Here is a 22,184-nt window from a genome sequence, read left to right on the forward strand (position 1 = left end):
TTTTCTGATGTGCGGATTTTGGCAAAGAGTAGTGTCACAAAAGCCAGAGAACTGATAGAAGCATTCCATATCGAAAAGAGGGGCAACTTGTGCGTCAGCGAAACATCGATAAACCTGTATAAGGCTGAAAAAGCGTTTTTTGATCACTGCTTATCTTCACGAAGCTGAATGTCTTCCTTGCGCATACGCCGACAGTGACATATATGTACGTGTCTTTCTGCACATTAAATCAGTTGTGAGTGGCGCTCTGTCTCGTCTTTCTTTCTTCTCCTGTGTGTGTGTGTGTATGGTTTGGCGCCTTTGAATTTTACTTATGGAATTCAACAGATTACAGCGCCGCGCAAAGCGAAACTATGATGTTTGGAGCCGCAGGTTGAAAAGTATTTTTTTTTTTCCCCCCTTTATAGTAACGCCGATTTCAAAACAGTACACAATGTGTCTTTGTCCGCTTGCTTTCATAACTCGTTTCTTTTTTTTTTTTTTTTGCTATTCAGTTAGTGTTTTGCTACATTCGTTCACTCACTCAAGTTTGTTGCTGCTTACGCTATTTTCTCGTCATAAGGTCCCTCAACTTCTTGCCCTTTCTCAATGGGTCCTTCACTAGCCACAGTAGTAATGATTGAAAATAACTTTGTGTACAGTCTTTAGAAAGGATACGGGCCACAAAATGAATAGAAACTTTCAACCACGTTTGCGTCAAGGGCCAATTTCGCTTTCACCCAATGCAGTGCAATGCGCTCACCAAAACCGCACAGGCCCAGGGGAATGGCACGCAGCTGTATGGGCGACGGCCTGATGAAGCCCGCCTTCTGCAGGCCGCTCAGAACCCGATGGGAGAGCAGGAACTCGTGGAAAGTGGCCTTCTCCTCGGACTGAAGAACGTCCTGGGAGCGCCACTGGGACTCCAACTTGTGCGCTAATCGGCGGGTCATATTGTCCCCAAAACTGAAACCGCGGGCCCAGTTTCAGCCCAGTCACTACTCTTCAGCGTTCGGACGCGAACGCCAAATTCACCTGTTGCAGCTAACCAAACAAACCACTTGCGCGCATTTGAACATGCGCCACTGACAAGCGCATCACGTTGTTTCGCACGCTGCTCTTGCGTTTGTACAGAGTGGATTGGTTCGGCTACCAGCAGCAATGCCTAGCCAATAGCTGAGACCATCTCGAGCCGTCGTTAGGCGCTGTCAAGTCGAGCCGTGGTTGGTTTTTGCAGGCTCGCCGGCTGTGGCTCGCGAAAGTGTTCATTTCTCGCGTTGTGCATAGTTGTGGACGGTTTTTCGTGTGCTGTTTTGTAATCTTCCAAAGCGCGGACGGTCGGACTCTGGCCTTGAGTACAAGATGTTCAAGCGAAAGTTGACAGCGCTTGGATTTAACAACACGGACAATTTCAACATCCAAAGCAAGTGCTGCAAGCCCACGTTGTCAAGTTTCAGTTCACTGACAAGCATTCATGGCAATTTCTGTATCTTCATATAAGCTCATGCATGGGAGCTGAACTTATGACTCGCAGGATTATGAAATGCTACCAGGGCGAGGTTTTGTCGTTGCCTTGGTTTCGTCGTTCTTCGGATCGATGTGCCATCTTTCATGCCGGCTAGCTGTCTTGCAGTTTTCCCGTCAGGTCCGAAACCCGGGAAGTCACCACGTGCTTGTAGCACGTACTGAATGCAGCTGATTTGTATGCTATTAGTTTTCTTTTCTCGCTTTGCGCATTTGCTACGGCTGACAGCCACCTATCAATTGCAAGTACGAGACTCGAGTGCTGCTTTGTGTTTGCACTAGAATTTCACAATTGAAACATCTACCGGAAGGCTTTGACGCAAACATGTGGAATAAACCGTGAGTGGGCCACACCGCGTGGTACCTAGGACTTACGTGTTTATTCGAATTGCTGGGTTTAGGCTCGCAATGCGTCTAACCCCGCAACCGCTCTCTGGACATATTGCTGCTGCTGCACATGTTTGTGACAGTGTCGCCGTGGTTCAGCCGAATGCTAGAACTGTCGATCGTAGACTGAGTCAATGTGCGTATGTTTGTTTTTGTTCGGTAGAAAAACCCTTTTTTCCCTCCCAGGTCAAGGAGAGTTCCGCAGCCTCGTTGCTTGGCTCGAAGACCAGAAGATCCGCCACTACAAGCTCGAGGAGCGGGCAGCCTTGAGGTCCATCGACGACCCAGGATGGATGCAAGCCTTTGAGACGGTACACCGACTTCGCCATCGTTTGTTTGGTGCCTCGTAAATAAATAAATAATAGCCCTAATTATTACTCACTTGTTTGAACGTGTAGAATTTTGCGGTTTCAATGTGTTATACTGCACTTAACCAAATGTTACCCAAACTCTGCCTTCTGTATATTTACCATCATTTGTTATGAGTTGATTTGTTATGTGTGCTTTCTTTTAATCATTCCCCCCCTATGTAATGCCCTCTTCTGGGTCTTTAGGGTAAATAAATAAATGTCTGGACTTCTTTATAAACATCCTGCTGACCTGGAAAGTTTCTTCCATTTCCACCAATTGTCAAGAACTAGCTCAAAGTAGGATAAAGAACGAGAAACGTAAGACACAGTGGTAGACCTCAGGTGATGTTCTACTAGAAATCAGATGCAGGTCGCATGATCTTCGAATCAAAAGCTCGGAAACAAAGCTTAGAAGAAACAGCCACCTCAGTACCTTAATGCAGAAATGTTTCTCAAGGCATGCATTCTTTATGATGGTCACTGGAGGTGCACTTACACACCTGTCTGCCACTAACTATTTCAGTGAAAATAAACTTTTTGTTGCCTTCCTTTCACTGTGCATGGTGAGACATCTGCTGTCGGGTAATAATGTAGGAGGTATTCACTGAAGCCATAGTGGTCGCCATTTTGGCGACCATGTAGCACGGCGAAAGGCTACGATGCGTGTCTAATCAGCCTACATCGCTAAAGCTGGGCGTCGAACACCAAAATGGTGCCACAGACGTCACGTGAATACCTCCTATAGTATGAATTTTAGTGGCTCAGTAACAACTAGGGTGGAATTTTGCATGCGCCCGTGGCTTAGATTGGGCAAGAGGCTGCCTGGAGGAATGCACTACCTGATATCAGGTGCTCCGACAAATGGCCATCTGCTATTACAGACCATGACCCTCTAGGCTGAAGTGACATTTGCTACAAGCCTAGAAAGTCAAGTAAACCAATATTGCTTTGTTACTGACAAACTGTGGATGAAGCTTTTTCCGCGGGCTTCATTTCACTTAGCATCGCTGACTGTGTGACTCAGCTTTGGGAGCTTTTCCAATGCACAGACAAATGTTTGGGAAAGAACCATCAATTAGCCCAACTCTCCTATTCAGTAAGTGCATATGACCTTCTGAGAAAAAAAAGCTGCTTACTGGACAGCAGGTACTCTGGAACATTTTCTGTTGCTTTGTTGATGGTAAGTTCTTCAGGTACGGTTTCATCGCAGCCCTTTCTTAGTTCACACTGTTGGCTACTTGACAGCTCTTAAAAGGCCCGCCATTAAAAAGAAATTATCAATATTTCTTCAGCCACCAATTAGCCAGAATGAAATTTATGGTGGGCCTTGGATGCAGAACATTGCCCTGAAACTAGTGATCCTGGCTATTGACACATCGTAGCATGGCAAAAAGATTTTTATACTGTACGTTCTTATAACCACTGTTCTTGTAACAGTGATGCAATCTGTGCAGAAAGCCAGAAGAACAGAAAATACAATGAACAGGATGACAGCACAAATGCGTCATGTTGTAGGGCCACACTAGTGTGTGTTGTCACGGTCGTTATAGATCGATCCCAGTTTCAGCTTTTTAGAGCGTGCAGGACATTACCATTGAAAGGGGCCATGACACCACTTTTCAGACTCAAGTTGTTTATTGCACGTTGTTTGCTTTGCATCTCGGAGCAGCTGGGCAAAATTTGAGCTAGTTTGGTGTAGCGAGTAATTTGTAATTGAATCTTTAAAAGTTCTGAACCGTGGGTAGGGGTTTGTTCATTGTTCGTGCTAGGGGTTGCTATAGTGCTGGGAAGCCCGCATCCCACGGCAGGGGTACAGATGTCTGTGTCCCTACCTTTACAGTCTGAGCCCAATGTTGGCGACTTCACAGCAATGTGCCAAGGCCTGACTCGAGTAAGCATGCGCAGGCAATTTAGCCGCACACGATGGCGCTGTTCGGTCACAATGTCACTCAGGCTGCTTCAGTATTGGTTGTAACTGCCAGGGGGAGGGGCTTAGTGCTGATAACTTCTAATTGCAACTTCGAGCTGAAATGCACGTGTAGAGCCCTATTTCTTCTTTAAGTATGCATAATAATATCGTGGCTAGTAGCTGCAAGGTGAAACCACAATTTGTTGGTAGACGCTGTCGTGATCCCTTTAATTGTGCATAAAATTAGGCTTCCATACTCCAGTTTATTTGTTGATTTGTTGATTTAGTCACATTATAAACTGATGTATCATGTAGGGTCATCTTTTTGCTGCTTAAAAACAGAGGAGCGAAAGAGCGTGCTTCTGTAAGTGAGCTTGTGAGGCGAAGCGGGTTGCCCCCAGTTGTTGAGCGCAATCGTGTTTGTCGATTAAAGTTTTTCTTCCAGCTTATAAAAGGTCATTATAAAGTTAATACTTCTAATTATTTTGCTTATTCCTCACCAGGTAAACACCAGGTAAAGGCATGTACTAACACTAACCCTTTTGAACGCGCAAAATAACTGCTTTAAATATTCTTTTTTTCCGAGGACAGGTACTGATTGGAACAACCTTAATAGCAAGACTGTTAATCATAATTCTTTACTGATGTTTGAAAAGTGCCTGCAAGTGCCTGCCTGAATTTGAGTGTTTATGTGCTTCTGTTTTGTTTGTTTTTTTTGCCACCCTGCTCTGATTTGTGCTAGATCGCAGTATCTACAAATAAATAAATAAAAAGCTGTTGTTGCCAGTGCATTGGTCAGCAAACTGCAGCTTTGGCAGCACTGCTTGGCCCTGCAAGTTTTTCGTCATTTTAGAACATGGTTTGGCCATCCTGATTCAGCATTTCTGCCTGGTTGTTGTGTGCAGTACCTGCAAGACCTGGGCTGTCCTCACAAGAGCTCAGACACCAAGACAGTGGTTGACTGGCTACTTGGCATGGCCGTGCACCTCGAGTATTCAGACAATCGTGAGTGGGTCCTGTGACTGGCTGCATGTGAGGTGTTACAGAGTAGTATTGCAGCATCCCATGTCTTCCATCTCCGAATCTATGCCTTATTCTGTGTAGTTTTCTCTTGTGCAGAAAATCTGCCCCCTCTGGGATGTTCTATGCACGTGGCTGAGGGTCTTTTGAGGCAGTGTTTCCTTTCTCTTTTATCAGAGAATAGTTGCTTTGTGATTATAGTTTTCATCATAGCTTGTTTGTGTTCAGCTCAACTGCTTTTCATCTTAGCTGCAGAGCTGTGTGTGATGCTTTTTTCTGTCTTACATGTCGCTTGAGCATTGCAGCTCATTTAGTCCGTCACAACATTGAGCCCTTTCTAAACCCATCAAACTGGCTGCTTCTTGGTAACACTTAAGTGTCTGCTTCAGTAATAGTGCAGAATTTTAATGGTGACATGGGCAACATCCAGAGTCTGCCATAATGCAAGACTTGAGCATAATTTCCGGGTGGCTGAACTCTGCAAAAACCGTAGGCCAACAATTTCAGAGTCCTCCTACTGACATGCGAGCCACGTGCATTTTAATTTCATTTTAGTTACATTCATTCCTGGTCAGTTCATGAGTGACCATCTGTGTGAGCCTTCACGTCACCCACCCTATTGAAACGTCGTCAAGGCATACCTCGAAGGACTGCGGAAAAACTACATGCAAAGCGGTGGTGCACCCTAACTGAAAATGGCTTAAATATATTCACTTGACTAGTAAAGGATGATACCGGGGTACAGTTAAACCTCGATGTAATGAACTTCAGTGTGATGAAATCCTCGATGTAATGAAATATGCCAGTTTTCATTACTTTGCATCCATAGAGCACCATGTATTTTTAGCTTCAGTACTATAATACTGATGTGTTTTATAAATAATTTAATATTCTGGACCTTGGGTTGAAGCTGAAATAGTCAGGTGAGGACAGCAATGTCCCATGTCGTAAGTAATAATTCCCTCAATTTGGCCTGAAAATCCCTATTTCAAGTTTTTTTTTTTTTTTTTCCCCGCAGTAGGTTGAAAGCATTGGTAGTTTGGAAAAAGTGACACAGTATTGGTTCTAAAAATTCCCCTTTTGCCACATTTTACCTCACTGGCTAAGGAGCTTAATCTGTGGCATGCATTAATCATCATCATCAGCCTGACTACACCCACTGCAGGGCAAAGACCTCTCCCATGTCTCTCCAATTAACCCTGTCCTTTGCCAGTTGCGGCCACTGTATCCCCGCAAACTTCTTAATCTCATCCGCCCACCTAATTTTCTGCCGCCCCCTGCTACGCTTGCTGTCTCTTGGAATCCACTCCGTTACCCTTAAAGACCTACGTTTACCTTGCCTTCGCATTACATGCCCTACCCAAGCCCACTTCTCCCTCTTGATTTCAACTAGGATATCATTAACCCGCGTTTGTTTACTCACCCACTCCGCCCTCTTCCGATCTCTTAACGGTACACCTGTCATTTTCCTTTCCATAGCTCGCTGTGTTGTTCTTAACTTAAGCTGAACCCTCTTTGTTAGCCTCCACGATTCTGCCCCATAGGGGAGTACAGGTAAGATACAGTTGTTGTAGACTGTTCTCTTGAGGGATATCGGTAAACTGCCATTTATGGCATGCAGTAATACAAGTGAAATTCACTCTAGTGTCACTGACAGGCGCATCCATCCGAAGTGGCGACCATCATCAATCCTGTTCCATTCAAAACCGCCATTCAAGACCATCTATGTTTATATTAACTCTTTTGTTTGCCCACCGCTCATGTAATGTCCCCTGTGGACCCTTGAGGAAACAATAAATAAATAAATAAGTATGCCAGCGCACCTGCTTTTCACATCCAGATCAAGCGGTGCGTGCAGCTTTGCTTATCATTATCATCTGCCTTCGCCCTCGAATTTTGTTTCTTCTTGCCTGCCTCAGATCCGAGTTTATCGGGCCAGCCTTTGTTTGAGCGTTTCCGTTCAATGCACTCCCTCTCTCTCTCGCTGTGCAGCGGACAAGTTTGCCGAAGCGGCCAAGAAGGCCCAGGAGGACACGGGTGCCCCCAAGATGGTGCACTCCAACCCACTGGACGACCTCGACTGTGAGTGGGGCTGGCACTGCGTGTCGGCCTTGGGGGCTCTTTCTCCTTGTGTGCTGGGAGGCTGTGCTAACACACTCTCCTTTTATCTCTTGCAGCGAAAGCTGTAATGGCTTTATACGAGTCATTTAGTACAAGCCATATAAGGCTAACAAAGAGGGTTCAGCTTAAGTTAAGGACAATGCAGCGAGCTATGGAAAGGAAAATGATAGGTGTAACGTTAAGAGATCGGAAGAGGGCGGAGTGGGTGAGGGAACAAACGCGGGTTAATGACATCCTAGTCTAAATCAAAGAGAAAGAAAGGGGCTTGGGCAGGGCATGTAATGCGAAGGCAAGATAACCGCTGGTCCTTAAGGGCCAACGGAGTGGATACCAAGAGAAGGCAAGTGTAGGAGGGGGCGGCAGAAAGTTAGGTGGGCGGATGAGGTCAAGAAATTTGCGGGAATACGGTGGCCACAACTGGCGAAGGACAGGATTAATTGGAGAGACATGGGAGAGGCCTTTGCCCTGCAGTGGGCGCAGTCGGGCTGCTGATGATGATGATATAATGCTCTCTTGTCAGTGGGAGAGAGTGTTGCTATGGCATTGGCCGAGCGCAATGCATTGACGAGGAGAAGGAAAGCCACTTTAGCTCCAATTGGCATAGCATAGCAAAGAGGACAGTGAGGGAAGGAAAGAAGAAGGAGAGTCTCTTTATCGCTCTCTCTCTCTCTCCTCTGCAGCAACCGCTGTTTGTTGTTGTTCCTCATTTCATTTTTGAGGCTCCCCGAGTGACCTGAAGGTGCCCAGATGGGTTGCTGGGCTGGACATGTCTCTCGTATATCTTGCCCCTTGTGCAGTGTATGTGTTATCAACTCTATGAGCAGGTTGACCATGCACCTTTTTGTCCACCACAGACAGTGCCCATGTAGTGCCAATATCGGGCCACCTCTACACTGCTGCGGTAACGCGTATTGGGACACCATGTCAGTTAGAAATTGAGCTCCCGGCTGTTTAATCTCTAAGTGAACGAGCGGGTCTACTCTTAGGCCGCCGCTGGCAAAGCGTGGCACGTGGAGCACTCGCGATGGCAAGATATCTGGCATGCCTTGCTCTGCGCACAGGTAAGAGCGAAGCCTTCTTCCGCATAGGCAACAGTGGTAGACAGTGTCGCGCAGACACCCCTTGAGTGCCATTGTGCGGGGTCGCCAGGGTTCGCAGTTGCTGTGACGGTTGGTCTTAACCGAATCACAAGTAAAACAGTTCGTCTTAAGGGGATTCGTTTTGTAGATTGGATTCCATGGGGAACCAACCAAATAGTATCACATCGTTCAACTTATCCTAGAGTTCATCGGAGAGAAAAGGCTACGATGACCAGCGATACTGCTGCACAACAGTACCATACACGCTTGGCTTTGCCACTCTGCATTTGCTTTGTTATCCTGCATGTGTACTACTGTGTATCAGAGGTTTAAGTGCATGAGACGCCGTATTGATGTGCGAGGACACAGTTTAAAGAATGGTAGCTGCGCGTGCCACTCCCTTTTTTGTGACCACACACTTTTGTTGGGTGGGTCCTCACTTGACAAAGGAACAAGTTGTGAGAGTGTTTGGCCAACGTGTATATCTTTGAGAGGATTGGCTGTCTCAAGTGTCCCGCTTGAACCGTGGTCGTCATTATACCTCTGCAGTTGACTGCCAGGAGTTCCGACAGGGAGTCCAGGCCCTGGCCCAGTACATGGGGGTCACCCAGCACCCCGACCACCTGGTCACCCTGCAGGTGAGACCGACCACTGATGGTGACTCTGCAGACCCCCTTTTCCTTCAGGCACAAGGCCTTAATTCACTCACGGATGAGTACTTACAGCTGCCATGACTGTCACAAAGAGGCCTGGTGCACGTAGGTGGCGTGTGGGTGATGATGTGTCACTTGATGTGGTGTCAGCACGGTTATGCCCGTTTCACATGATGCGATTCTTGCCACAGCGCACTGCGACAGAAGGGCACGCCGTTCCCGTCGCAGAGCGGCTGCAGCAGGCTTCCAACCAGTTGGTCGCACGCCGCACGGTCGCAGCGATCGTTGCGAACGAAGCGGCCGTCAGCCAATAGAATTCAGAGGTGTGACATCACAGGAAACGACATAGCGGAAGCCGTCGAAACTGCACCAGAGGTATTTTCACTTTAGCGCTGCCGGGTCTGTTGATTTCTCAACATGTCACACGCATTATTTAACGAGCTGTCATCGTAGTTGCGTGTAAAAGCAAAAACTTAAGAATAGCTTCTTTGCATAAGGTACTTGATATTATAATAAAAATACATTAATTCAATAAAAAAAGTAAAACTTAAGCGTGTTCTACGTTTATTATTGGTAAATTATGCCGGTGCCGCTCGTGCCGCACCAACAGCAATCGCAGGCACCGCAAGCATGTGAAAGGGCTGTCGCGACTGGCGCCGCTGCGACACTGCGACACTGCGACTGGACTGAAGTTTTTCGTGCGCGCCGCATCATGTGAAACGGCCATTACCAGCTGGTAGCGCACGGTGTAAGAATAGGCAATGGGTTGGGGTACACTACTGCAGGTGCAAGCATGTGGCCAGGTAGTGTCAGATATGAAAGAATAGTAGTTGGCACTTTCGGCACCACGGAAAAAAATGACCTATTTTGAGGCTTTTGAAATAAAAATTATTTCTTGAAGAACTGACCAATTCACTGCACATTGTAATGCATCACAATGTAGCTTATCATTTGGGCTTTCGAATGAAAGGAAAAAAACGCTGGACATTTGTGTACAAAACTTTTTGGAAATTTATTGGTTAAATGCTGAAAACACAGAAAATGAATACAGTCACTGACCAGCTTTGTGGACCTCAGGGAACCGCAAAAATGTGTGAAAAATCGAGCAATTCGAAAAATTTAATTTTTAGCAAAAAAAATTGCTTTACCTCAACTTTAATAGCCAATACGGTGGAGGAAGTGGGGAGACGTTCTATGGCTGTACTGCCTTCGGCACGTCGCAGACAAACGCGTAGGTTGGCTCGAAGTCCAGGCTCAAAAGCAAGCCCATTGATGCAGGGACTGCGCTAAGCCTGCCATACGGACGACAAAGATGATGGTAGACTCCCTTTAAAGGTGCCCTGCGACGTAGATAAAGCATGGGGTCTTTATTCTTTGTATGCAGAGTAAGGGACATTGTGAGTCTTGAACGCGCAATGAGATTACCGAAATCATAATATTTGATATTTTAATCTTCGCTAGAAATGCTTGTTTCGAGCCGATGGTGGCGCAACGCGGCGGCCATTTGCGGCAGCGGAAATGAGCTTGCATCCAGATAGGGCGCTGCCTTTCTCATTGGTTGGGCGTCCAGTTTGCATATTGTTCCTTTATACTTGCGAAATGGATCCAAAATGCTATGTCTCTGAGTACTGAAAGCTTTTCGCATGCCACAAAAACTGGAAAGAAGCAAGGAAAGCGAACGAAAACTAACAAGAATAAAGCTAGGGGCGACACTTTCCATTTCGCTTCAAACCTTCGTGGCGGCCAGCGCTGTTCAAAAAACGTTGGCTCAAACCAGAAAGCGCGCGCGTCGAAACCGGCCGTGACCATACCAAGACGGCAGCGAAAAAAAAAAGCCAGTCGACACACCTTGCCCAAAATTGTGAAGAGAAAGGCCAGACAGGAGACGGGAGTCGAGTTTGGGGGGAAGGGGAGCTACTGCCGACAGCCTTCCAGTCCGACTAAAAAAGAAACTTCGGGGAGCTTCCTTTGTTGTTAGTCGCCCCTGCCTTGACTACGGCGTCGCGTACACGGGGGGAAGACGCCATCAAAATGCGCGGCTGTCTACAGCCCCGGCAAAGCAACAACAGCATGCACGCTTCCACTGCGTGTGCGCTAGGCGCGGTTCTGATTGGTAGCGCCCAATCTCGGTACTGGGTGAGTGAAATGTGCGAGTGAAATGCGTTTTCGTCTGAGCTTTTCATTTCAAATTTTCAGAGTGGAATAACTTTCGTTTGCATGCTCCGATTTCAATAATTCTTTTTGCTCTGGTCTCTGGAAAGCATGCTGAATCTATTTAATGATATTAAGTGGTACGGTGGAAATCATCGCGGTGCCCCTTTAAGACCAACTTTAAGGGACCAGCAAATTTGTTCATCATAATAGAAGTGCTCCCCAAAAAGATATTGGCGTGAGTCTTTGTAGAGTTCGCTTGTTCATTCTTCAAAGCTGCCTGCTTGCCGTTTTATTGCTTTGTGATGCAAGAAGGGACCAGATTTATCTTGATTGATCGCGTCCAGGAGGAGCCGATTCTACGTTTTTCCGGAATGCTCTAGTAACTCTGCACACTTTTTCTCGAAAATTCGCTATCAGCTTTAAATTCAGCACGTCCGACTTCTCCGCTAAAGCCCCTACCGAGTGTCTCCGCGAGAACGACAAGCCATCCGGGACCAAGTGGAAGAAATGCTTCACAACGACGTCATCCAGGCTTCAAAGAGCCCCTGGGCGGCACGTGTTGTTCTAGTGAGAAAGAAAGACGGTGCACTTCGATTCTGCGTTGGTTACCGGCGCTTGAACAACATCACAAAGAAGGACGTCTACCCAGCACCTCCACCATATGTCATGTAGTGGTGACTGCCGTCCAGAGAGCAGGAAGACAGCGAAAATGGCTTCTAAACAGAACTCTTTATCTGGGCTGACTTGCGCCCGCAAAGAACTGAATGCGTTGGCGGTGGCGTAGTAGCAACAAGCGAGCTTGGCGGGCGTTCAACTGAATGCCCTCTGCTGCTGGCCGTGCTGAATTTAAAGCGGATAGCGAACTTTCGAGATGCAGCAAATGCAGGCACCTCGCTGAAGCCAACTTCTGGTGAAAGAACATGAATGTGTAGGGGATCAGGGAATTCCTTTTCTTGAAGGAAGTGGACGGTGTTACAAATTGTCCTCCTTCTATGCAAAGGCAGCGAATGTTCCTGCTGCGGCATCCTTCCTTTCTTTTCTTCCCCAGGGTGTGTGTGCCTTGATCCAAGAGCGGCTGTCCACGGCCGGCCAGGAAGCGGTTAAGCAGCGCAGCAAAGAGGTCAGTGCCGGCAACATATCTGTGGGTGGCGCACAGTGGGCATGTTGGAGGGATACTGTTATCAATCAAAGAATATTTATTTGCTCATCCAAGGAAACCTCGTACAAACTATTTGGGTCGATAGCCTACATGGCTAGTATCCGGTCCAGTACAAAACAGCATATTTGGGTAACCTCATACGAAATATGTGAATAATTTTTAAATGCAAAAAAAGTGAACAAAGATGAGGAAATGAGGACTCATGACCCAACAAGGTAATATGTATATAAGTCAAGCCCACTTATAACAATACTGGTTGTAACAATATATCGGATATAACAATGGTCAGTCGGGGCACCATCAGCTTTGCCATGTGTTCTATGGTAAAATAAACTGCTTATAGCAATGCTGTCAAGGCACATTATTGGTTATAACAATTAAATCCGGTACTTGAGTGTCCACTGAGATATGGGAGACAGTTACTGTGCAATTTCCTTTCCTCAAATGCTACAACCACACCCGCAAAACCATGCTTACAACACAAAAGCGTACATGTGTGGGGCCGACCAATGGACTAAGCTGGCGCAGCAACGCCACGAAAGCAAGAGAGGCAGGCGTCATCGCGTCACGAGAGCTGCTGCATTGCTGCATTGGCTACGCACGCCATGTGTACCTTTAATCAGTTAGTGCAGCGCGCGTGCATGCAGCCAGCGCGTTTTTTTTCGCTTGTCAGCTGTCACAGCACCCTTAGTTCTGCATGCTTCTTGAATATCCGTTAAGAATCACTTCCGGGAAGACTGCTTGATTCCTGTGACGTGGAGGTGCGCAAAGCTCCCGGTGGCACAGTGATGGTGGGGCTTTGGTCATCGGTGAACAGTGAACATTGTTCCGGTTCCCTGAAGTTCGATTTAACGAGCTTTTACAGGCATTAGAACAATCAAACCCCTCTGGGTATTTACTGTCAGTAAATGCTCTGAAGTTTGTCATCCTTTCTTTTTTTTCGGCACAACCCTGTTATAACAATTATTGGTTATAACAATGGTATTTCCATGGCACTTGAATATTGTTATAAGTGGGCTTGACTGTAGGTGCTTTTGCTGTTGGTCTCGGCACGGCTACATGGCTGCAAGAGTGAACCATGTGGCTGTTGGGTGTATAGTGAAAGGGCTGTCAATAAAGTTGCGCCATGCCTGAGAAGTTAAAGGACACCGCTCCACGATTATCGTCCAGCAGGAATTTTTTTAATGCCTTTTGTAGAAGCCAAGTTATCTGTGGTCAGAATTTGAATTTCAGCGTCTTCACACCTTTCCCTCTTCTCTCGTCACATTGGCACTCCTTGGCTGGCCCCATTGTTAATGCACGTGGGAAATCCCTGGGTGGGGGAGGGGGAATAGCTGCAGGGCTATCAAGACTCTTCCAAGGAGGATTTGACATAGTTTTAGTGTATGGATGTGGCTTATTTCGAGAAAAAAAAAAGAACAAATTGAACTAACAGGGGTTGAATGAATGAGGCTTTCCTGCATATGCCCCTCTTAAATAACTTTATGAGGTATAACAGGTTTCTTCCAAAACTACACAGGTAGGGTTTTTTCCAAGGTAAAAGCTTGGGCAAGTTGGTGGTTGAACCTTGCTGTGAAACCCACGCACACAGATTTCAGCTGTGATTTGCACCTCTAGTTGTTGGCACATCCTGTTACATTTTTAAGGGGAAAGCCTTTAATGCCTCATTGTTGTCCACAGAAGGTTGTCAGCAGAGGTGTCATGGTTTTGACAGGTGTCCACTGAGATATGGGAGACAGTTACTGTGCAATTTCCTTTCCTCAAATACAATTTTTTATTTTCTTCATTAGGGCCCCTCTTTCTTCTTTCACTCCCACTTCCCCCCTTAGATGACAGAGACTTACTGCGCCATTTCCTTTCCTCAAAAAGCGTTGGGAACGGGTGGTGGTGTTCATGGACTCCCTGGCAGCGCTACAACATGCTGTCGCGTTCCACTCCTAAAGGCTAAGCTTAAGGGGTAAGCTTAAGGCTAAGCTTAGCAGTTAATTATTACTCCATCATCAATCAGTAATTAGCCATTAATTAGTAATTTGTCATTACTTCGTCATCAGTTATGTGTGACGTCATCCAGTGGTGACATCACCAGTGCCCCAGAGGCAGTCAAAGTGGTGCGGAAAATGCTTTCGCCTCTACTCACTTTAGACAGTGGCCCCGAATTTTTATTTTTTTTTCTGTGCCCTTTTTGCTTGGAGTCTGAGCCACCCTGTCCCCTTGTCCCGTGTGTGTGTGCAGGGCAAGCCCTATCCCCTGAAGGAGAGCAGCCTGGGATTCGACACCGGAGGTGAGGAGGTTGCCCTTGTTGTAGAGGTGCTCATGCTTACAGTAACCTCTCATTAATTCAAACTTCAAGGGACCGGAGGTATTTGTTTGAATTGTCAGAAAGGCACCTTAAGGGGCACGAGGGTCTTAAAACTAACTTTTTTATTCATGGCCAGAATCTCATGAAATTTTGCACACAGATGTGTTTTTCTCTTCTGATTCCAACAAACATGTAATCACAATTGAGGTGGTGGTCTTAGATCTTACAAAGTCTAGAATGTAATTAGGTAATTTCTTTAGCAGCTTTAACGAACTTTCTCATTGCGTTTTGTTGCTTTAACTTGCATGAATTGATAGCCAGAGAATTCTCATATCCGGTGACATTCTTACTTTTTCTCTAAAAGCATGTCATCTTGATATACTACGTTGAGCGTAAAAGGTCGCAGTATCTGATACTGCAACTCGTTAAGCTAATTGTAAATTGCTATTTACACGTGGCCTAAACAAAAAAGTAAGAATGTCATCAGGTATGGGAATTTGATGACTATCAATTCATGTAATTCAAAGCAACAAAATGCAGTGCGAAAGTTCATTAAAGCAGTGTAAGAAATTACCTAATTACACTTTAAAATTTCAGATAACTTTCGGCCTAAGACCACCAGCTCAAATGTGATTACATTTTTGGAATTGGAAGAGAAATACACATATGTGTGCAAAATTTCGTGAGATTCTATCCATAAATAAAAAGGCCAGTTTTAAGACCCTCGGCCCCTCTTAATATGACCGCAAGACTAAACGTGATTCGCTTTATAGACATCCGTGCACACAAATAGTAATGTAGAACTATTTCACCGTGCAAGCATAGCTAAGTGCTGTACCACAACATTAAATATGGGTGAAAGGCACTGATGTCTTTACTCAACCAGCAGCCTCCGACTGCTTGTAGGGTTGGAAGAAAAGTCATCAGTAACCCATTAGGTTGCCAGTAGAGTAAAACCTCGTTGATTGGGAGCTCAAGGGGCAGAATTTTCAGCTCAGGCCACCGCAGATGTGACTTAACTGACCTTGGCCACCGCTTTTTCGCACACGAGGAGCGTTGGAACAAGCAAAAAAGTTTGAGTTAAGCACATTAAAGGTGCACTGAAGAGGAATCTGAACTCGTCTTTTTGCCACGGGAACTCCATCTACACGTTCCGAGCATTCTTATAAACTTCGATTTATTGCCCTGTGTGGCCGATTTCCCTAATTAAATCGAATTAACACCCAGCTCCCGCCTTTTTTTTTAATTCTCCCTCGTACGGTGGGCGGAGTCGACCAACGCGGTGAGTGCCTTTCACCCAGTCCCGTGGCGGCTTGCCGCTCTGCCATCGGCGGAGTAATACGTAGTAATATGCGAAAGCAAATAGTACGCGCGTATTTTTATTTCTGCGGGCTTGATTTGCAGCTATGTTATCTGCGAATGAAACTATTTAATCACGAAAACATAAAAACAAAATAAAGCGATAGCGAAGCCTCCACGGAGCTGGCTGAAAGGCACTCCTCGCGTTGGTCGACTCCGCCCACTGTACGAGGGAGAATTAAAAAAAAAAAAGGCGGGATCCGGGCGTTAATTCGATTTAATTAGGGAAAGCGGCCACACAGGGCAATAAGTCGCAGTTTCTAAGAGTGTAGATCGAGTTTCCGTTCTGTTCTTCACCCTGTTCCTCACTGTTCTTCACTGCATACAGTTATACATCTCAGCCACTTTCTCAATCATGAGAAGGAGGCTGAGGTCTTTTTCTGAGTTGTTGGGAGCCTCGAAATCCTTGCCGAGCCAAGGATGTCTGCGGAGGTAACCCAACCTTTAAAAGTTTCTCTATCAGACATTTTTAAAATTCTTGTCTTTTATCAGCTAGTTAGTAAAATAACTTTTAGGCCCTTTACACCAACGTTTTTATCCACTTTGTTTTCAAACTCTGCTCAAGCATATTTTTTCCATACCTTGTTCTTGGCGCATGATAGCCTTAGCTGCTTATGCGCCAATATAAACCCAACACAACACAACAAAAAAAAAAAAAAACGAGTTTCCGTGGCAAAAAGACGAGTTCAGATTCCTCTTCAGTGCACCTTTAAGCAGATTTAAGAGAATCCATGGTATGAACTACACGGGGCTGTGGCTGTGCAAAATATGATTATCATTACTTCCAGTAGCAGGTTTTAGAGTTCTGTTTGTAGCATGTGTCATTACAGTGTACTCAGGTTTCTGTGCTCACACTTGGGATGGTTCAGGCGACAAGGCATCTACAACCAGCAGCTAGCTGAGGTCTAGAAAGGATGCGATTTTCCCCACGCCATGGTATACTCCTTTTCAGACTTGCCTTTGTGGGCGCAGCTGTATTTCCACCGACCATTTCAATGTTGGCGGATTTCACGGAGGCAGCCGACTGCACATGCGAACATTCTGTGCATAGTACATCACAGCATGTTGGTTACATTAAGTGCAGTGCAATCAGTGAATTAAGGGGGGATGTGGGGATCAGATCGCAAAAATTGCGAAAAAAAATTGATTTTTGAAAAGTACACTTTTTGGCATCTGGGACACTCTTTCTATGTTGTACTGAAATATTTCACCCAAAAATAAACTTTAAGCACTCCAAATAAATATATTTGCTGGCATCTACACATAGACAGTGTGTGCTAGCTTAGAACTTTCAGGCTTGTTTTCTGAAAAGTTTGTTTTGAGCTTAATACCTTGCTCGTGGAAAGCGTATGACAACAATGGGTGCATGGATTTTTACCCTGTTTGTTTTGTTGTGATCACTGAAATGTGGTCTGTGTCAAAACAGTCTCAGATTTACCACTTCGGCTCACATGTTTTTATTACATGGTAATTAGAGCATGATACATTCTAGACATATAAGAAGGTGCATATTGTGTCCTTTATGAAAAAAAGCAGAAAAATCTTTAAAAAAAATTTAGATAGTCTTGATTTACACCACACTTCTCAGTAAATATTAAAAGCATTTACAGACCTGTAGCCTGTCTTTTTTGTCATGCTAGGCTTTCCACGAGAGAGCAACATGGGGACAACATATAAACAGTGATAAAAGGGAACCTAGTGAAGCTGTCATTATGAAACTTTGTATTGGATTGCTTGATGCTGTTTTAAGCCAGTCTATCAAATTTCATCACTTTAAGTTGAAAAAATAGAAAAGTTGCCTTCGATCCCCTCATCCCCTCTTAAACATTTTAATCACCCACCGTGGCGGCTCTGGTGATCCCAAGGCTGCAGGTTATTCGATTCTAGCCATGGTAGCCATGTTTCAATGGATGCGCATTGCAAAAATGCCTTTAAGGAACTCCAGGCAGTCTGAATTAATCCGGAGCCGTCCACTACAGCATCCCTTAGCCCGTGTGCCACATCGAGACGTTGAACCCAACAATTTAGTTTTTATTTTCTTCCCTATTCCACATTATCCATGACATAGGGTTGTTGCTGCAGTCTAGCGCATCTCAGTGTCAATTTCGTGGAGTGTGAGCACTATGTAAAATAAATTTGCAGCTCTTTTAATCATAAGTTGCAAGCACACTTAGGTTTAGAGCGCTTGATTGTTCCTAACACATACACGTGGCCCCGATTTATCTCAGCATCTGGATTAGCAAGCATCCTACATACACCACAGTCATGTGGACCGAATCAGAGATTCTAATTACCAGGAGCTACGAATTAATAGGAGATAAATGAACAAGCTTTTACAATGGTATTTATTTTTAAACGTACGTGACATGGCGTGAAATCCACTATGTCCTTACATGTTGCATCCTTGACTTCTCACTGTTACATCTCAGCTACATGTAGTTAATTGTGTCCCAATATGAAAAGAGGTAGCTGGACTTAGTACACTCCCGCTGCTGTCTTTTTATTATTTATTTATTTATTTACAATACTGCCAGTCTCAGTAAGAGGCCGTAGCAGGTGGGCAATCAGTACAATATAGAGTTCAGTACAATACAGATAAATTACAAGCAGATCAACAAAAATGAGAACTCTTACATAAGCGTTACATACCTAACTACTAGTAGGCAGGTTAGCAAAGAATACCTCGAAAATTCAGAACTGAAACAAAAAGAAATCAAGTACAGCAGGAGTCGTTCATTCCAGCAAACATGCTAGTATTTGAAGTATTTTACAATAGAAACTAGAAGATGTGCTAGATGAGAGCCTGGCCACTGTGAACGTGAGTGATGCTGTTGCTAACTCCCCAAAACTGTTGTGCAGTGTTGACTGCTTTGCAGGAGATGCTTCTGGAAAAATGGTTCAACTTTTGCGAACTGATTCTAACGCGTGCACTGTTTTCCAGAATGGCACACTGTTTTTGATTCGACACTTGCTCTGTGGTTGTTTTGAGTCTACCAACACTGGAGTCATAATGAATGCGCGAGTGAATGTCGTCCTGAAAAGCTTGCCCCCTTGCCCCAGATGTGGTGCTGAACCAGGCGGCCAAGGTGCTTCGGCTGCTGTACGTGCAAGACCTGCGCGACCTGCAGACACGCATCAATGAGGCCATCGTGGCCGTCCAGGCCATCACCGCCAACCCAAAGACCGACACCCGACTCGGAAAAGTGGGACGCTAGTAGCCCCCCCCCCCCACTCACCCCTTTCCTCTTCATCCACTGCAGCCTCCCCCAACTTCAAAGGACAGGGTGCTTCGTCCACTGTGTGTGCGCACTGTGCATTTATATCTACCAGCCTCTCTCGGCCCAGAAATCCGCCTGTGCTGTGGGCCCTCCTCACGTGGCTTTGTGTGCATAAAGCTGCCTAGTGACTTTGCTGCCCATTGTCATCTGTGTTTTGTCGTCATTCATTTGCTCTGCCACCACCGGTGGGCAGGAATTTTGACAGAGCAGCAACCCACCACTGGAGTGCGAGTCACTCGCTCACCCACACTCACTCATTCACTCGCTCCTCTCACTCACTCATTTGCTCCACTCTCACTCACTCAATCCTCTCTCACTCACCCACACTCACTCGCTCCACTCTCACTCATTCACTGCTCCACTCTCATTCACTCCTCACTCTAACTCACCCACACTCATTCCTCTCACTCATTCACTCACTCGTTCCACTCTAACTCACCCACACTCATTCACTGCTCCACTCTCATTCACTCTTCACTCTAACTCACCCACACTCATTCACTCACTCGCTCCACTCTCACTCATTCACTGCTCCACTCTCATTCACTCCTCACTCTCTCACCCACACTCATTCCTCTCACTCACTCCACTCTCACTCACCCACACTCACTCATTCACTTGCTTCACTCACTCACTCCACTCTCTCACACAGACAGACAGAGAGAGAGACATTGCAGTCACTGTGTGCCATATCTCCATGGATGGAATGCTAGCCCCACCATTTAAAGTGCACAGCACATGTGACTTTGGGGCTGCGGGTAGGTGGATCGAGGGTGGGCATCCCCCTAGCTATGGGGATTACACCAGTACTCCCTTTGCAGCAAAAGTTTTTCAGACCCCCCCCCCACAGATTTGTAGCGTGCCACATCAATGGAGCGGGGCAAACAAGCATGCTCTATAAGCAGGACTCTGTGAAGAGATGGGAAAGTGCTCACAGTAGTTGTGTAGGAGTGGTACGTATATATGCGGGTGCCCTGAGGTTCCTCGAAAGAAGCGTACTGAAGCACACAACGCGGCAACCAGAAGGAAAGTATTTATTGCCAGCTTGCAACGCAGCATAACTATGAATGCATAGGAGCAGTGACAAAAAAAAGAAGAAAAGTTGCTATTTCCACGCATGACAAAAGCATAAGCAACATATACACACAGGTGTCACAGAATACGATATCTTGAAAGGAGACTTGAAGAAAGGAAACTGATTTGCCATTCCACGTTGTCACTCACTGATACAGTGAGGACCGTAAGCGCACACTAATATTTTTTAGGAACTGCGGACTCTCAGTGATGTGCAAGTTAATGTGAAAAATAGCTCGAGTATAGGAACTTGGGGGGGGGGGGGGAGAAAAGTAAAAAGTGCTTCATATGTCACAGACGCAAATGTAGAACAAAGTTTATTCAAAGTGCACATATTCTTCGAACGGGCTCTGGTAGTGGTACTATGTGGTATGTGGGGGCTTAACATCCCAAAGCAACACATGGGTTATGAGACACGCTGTGATTTACTGTGTAAATGCGGGCTACAGATCTGATTGACATTTAATTCGAATAACTTATAGCTGGACCATACAAAATTGCCCTGTACTGCACCCGAGTGAGTGTCCAAGGCATCTGCAGCGAATAAAAAGACAGATAGAAAGCCAGGCGGTACGGCTGACATTTGCCACAATTCACAAAGGATACCACTTTGTGTGGAAACCATACCGTTGACAAGGCTTGTGCATTCTGTACAACATGAAAGTGTAGGCATCTTGACACTATATAAGAGGGCATTTATTTGAAATAAAAGAAGAAAGTATAAATATAAATAGAAGGGAAGCTGAGACAATGCACTGTGCAGAGTTGTTCACGGGTGAGAGAATAGCTCCTAGGTCATTCGGCCTCGCATTGCAGTAGTTTTTGAGCGTAACCACCACTGAAGGCACATTCCGCATCTTAAAACAGGGGTGATTGTTCTGCTGGACAAGGGAAACTATTCAACCTTTTGGTTACTGGCTGTTCGACCACCGGCCTCTCACCCCCACGTCTGAGTCAAAGGGGGGGGGGGGGGGGGGGGGAGTTGGTCTTGGAAAAACAATTTTAATTAACGATGTCGCAATTCTGAAATATTCAAGGAATGTATTTTTGTGCACTGATCCTAAACACTTGATTTAATTGTATGTTTAAAACAAGTCCTTGTGCACTTATGTCATCATCATCATCAGCCCGACTATGCCCACTGCAGGGCAAAGGCCTCTCCCATGTCTCTCCAATTAATCCTGTCCTTTGCCAGTTGCGGCCACCGTATCCCCGCAAACTTCTTAGTCTCATCCGCCCAACTATAACTTTCTGCCGCCCCTGCTACGCTTGCCTTCTCTTGGAATCCACTCTGTTACCCTTAAGGACCAGCGGTTACTTGCCTTCGCATTACATGCCCTGCCCAAGCGCACTTCTTCCTCTTGATTTCAACTAGGATGTCATTAACCCGCGTTTGTTCCCTCGCCTACTCCGTCCGCTTCCGATCTCTTAACGTTGCACCTGTCATATTTCTTTCCATAGCTCGCTGCGTTGTCCTTGTCGTTGCGTTGTCTGGAGCTAAATTTGGCTCGAAATAAAATGCTAGGAAGCTTTTTGCTGTTGTCAGATGAGCAATTATAATGCTGGAGAAAATGAGTGGCAATTTCATGCAACAAAAAACAAAAAGAAATCATTTAAAAAAAATTATAGCCTACCCTGTTCCCTCAAGAAACCTCCAACTCAAGTTTTTGGGCGTTGTCAGGCTGATAATTTTACCCTTACTTCATTCCTTGATGTCGTGAAGAAGCAAGTTCCTAGCAGCACAATTTCTTCAGAGCTCTTGGCAAACATATTACATATCTCCATAAGTACTAGTTCTACATCAAATTAAATGACATGGTATATAGGATCAGCACGCAA

General features: G+C 45.6%; 2 protein-coding genes across 2 annotated transcripts in view; one reads left to right on the forward strand and one right to left on the reverse strand.

Moving 5' to 3' along the window:
• LOC149325306 (uncharacterized) overlaps window positions 1–1,100 on the reverse strand; it is a 32,168-nt gene extending 31,068 nt beyond the window's left edge. The window contains exon 1 of the mRNA XM_089563978.1: window positions 743–1,100. Coding sequence (XP_089420104.1) covers window positions 743–932 — 190 coding nt within the window. The 5' untranslated portion in view covers window positions 933–1,100. The remainder of the gene's footprint in view (window positions 1–742) is intronic.
• Window positions 1,101–1,179: 79 nt separating this feature from the next.
• LOC149325307 (tRNA-splicing ligase complex subunit RTRAF) lies at window positions 1,180–19,417 on the forward strand. Its single transcript, XM_089562379.1, has 8 exons — window positions 1,180–1,402; window positions 2,077–2,201; window positions 5,055–5,154; window positions 7,162–7,251; window positions 8,919–9,007; window positions 12,225–12,296; window positions 14,568–14,616; window positions 19,054–19,417. The coding sequence occupies exons 1-8, from the start codon at window positions 1,342–1,344 to the stop codon at window positions 19,206–19,208; spliced, it is 741 nt and encodes a 246-aa protein (XP_089418505.1). The 5' UTR covers window positions 1,180–1,341; the 3' UTR covers window positions 19,209–19,417.
• The last annotated feature ends 2,767 nt before the right edge of the window (window positions 19,418–22,184 follow it).

The sequence above is a fragment of the Amblyomma mixtum genome, chromosome 10, assembly GCF_055824585.1.
Source record: "Amblyomma mixtum isolate Tamu chromosome 10, ASM5582458v1, whole genome shotgun sequence".
In the NCBI taxonomy this organism is placed as follows: Eukaryota; Metazoa; Arthropoda; class Arachnida; order Ixodida; family Ixodidae; genus Amblyomma; species Amblyomma mixtum.

Bases quoted from the DNA above. Each gene is read 5' to 3' on its own strand.
- LOC149325307 (XM_089562379.1), top strand. From the start codon at position 1,342: ATGTTCAAGCGAAAGTTGACAGCGCTTGGATTTAACAACACGGACAAT. The intron at 1,403-2,076 runs GCAAGTGCTGCA...TTTCCCTCCCAG, and splicing joins GGACAATTTCAACATCCAAA to GTCAAGGAGAGTTCCGCAGC. The intron at 9,008-12,224 runs GTGAGACCGACC...TTTCTTCCCCAG, and splicing joins ACCACCTGGTCACCCTGCAG to GGTGTGTGTGCCTTGATCCA.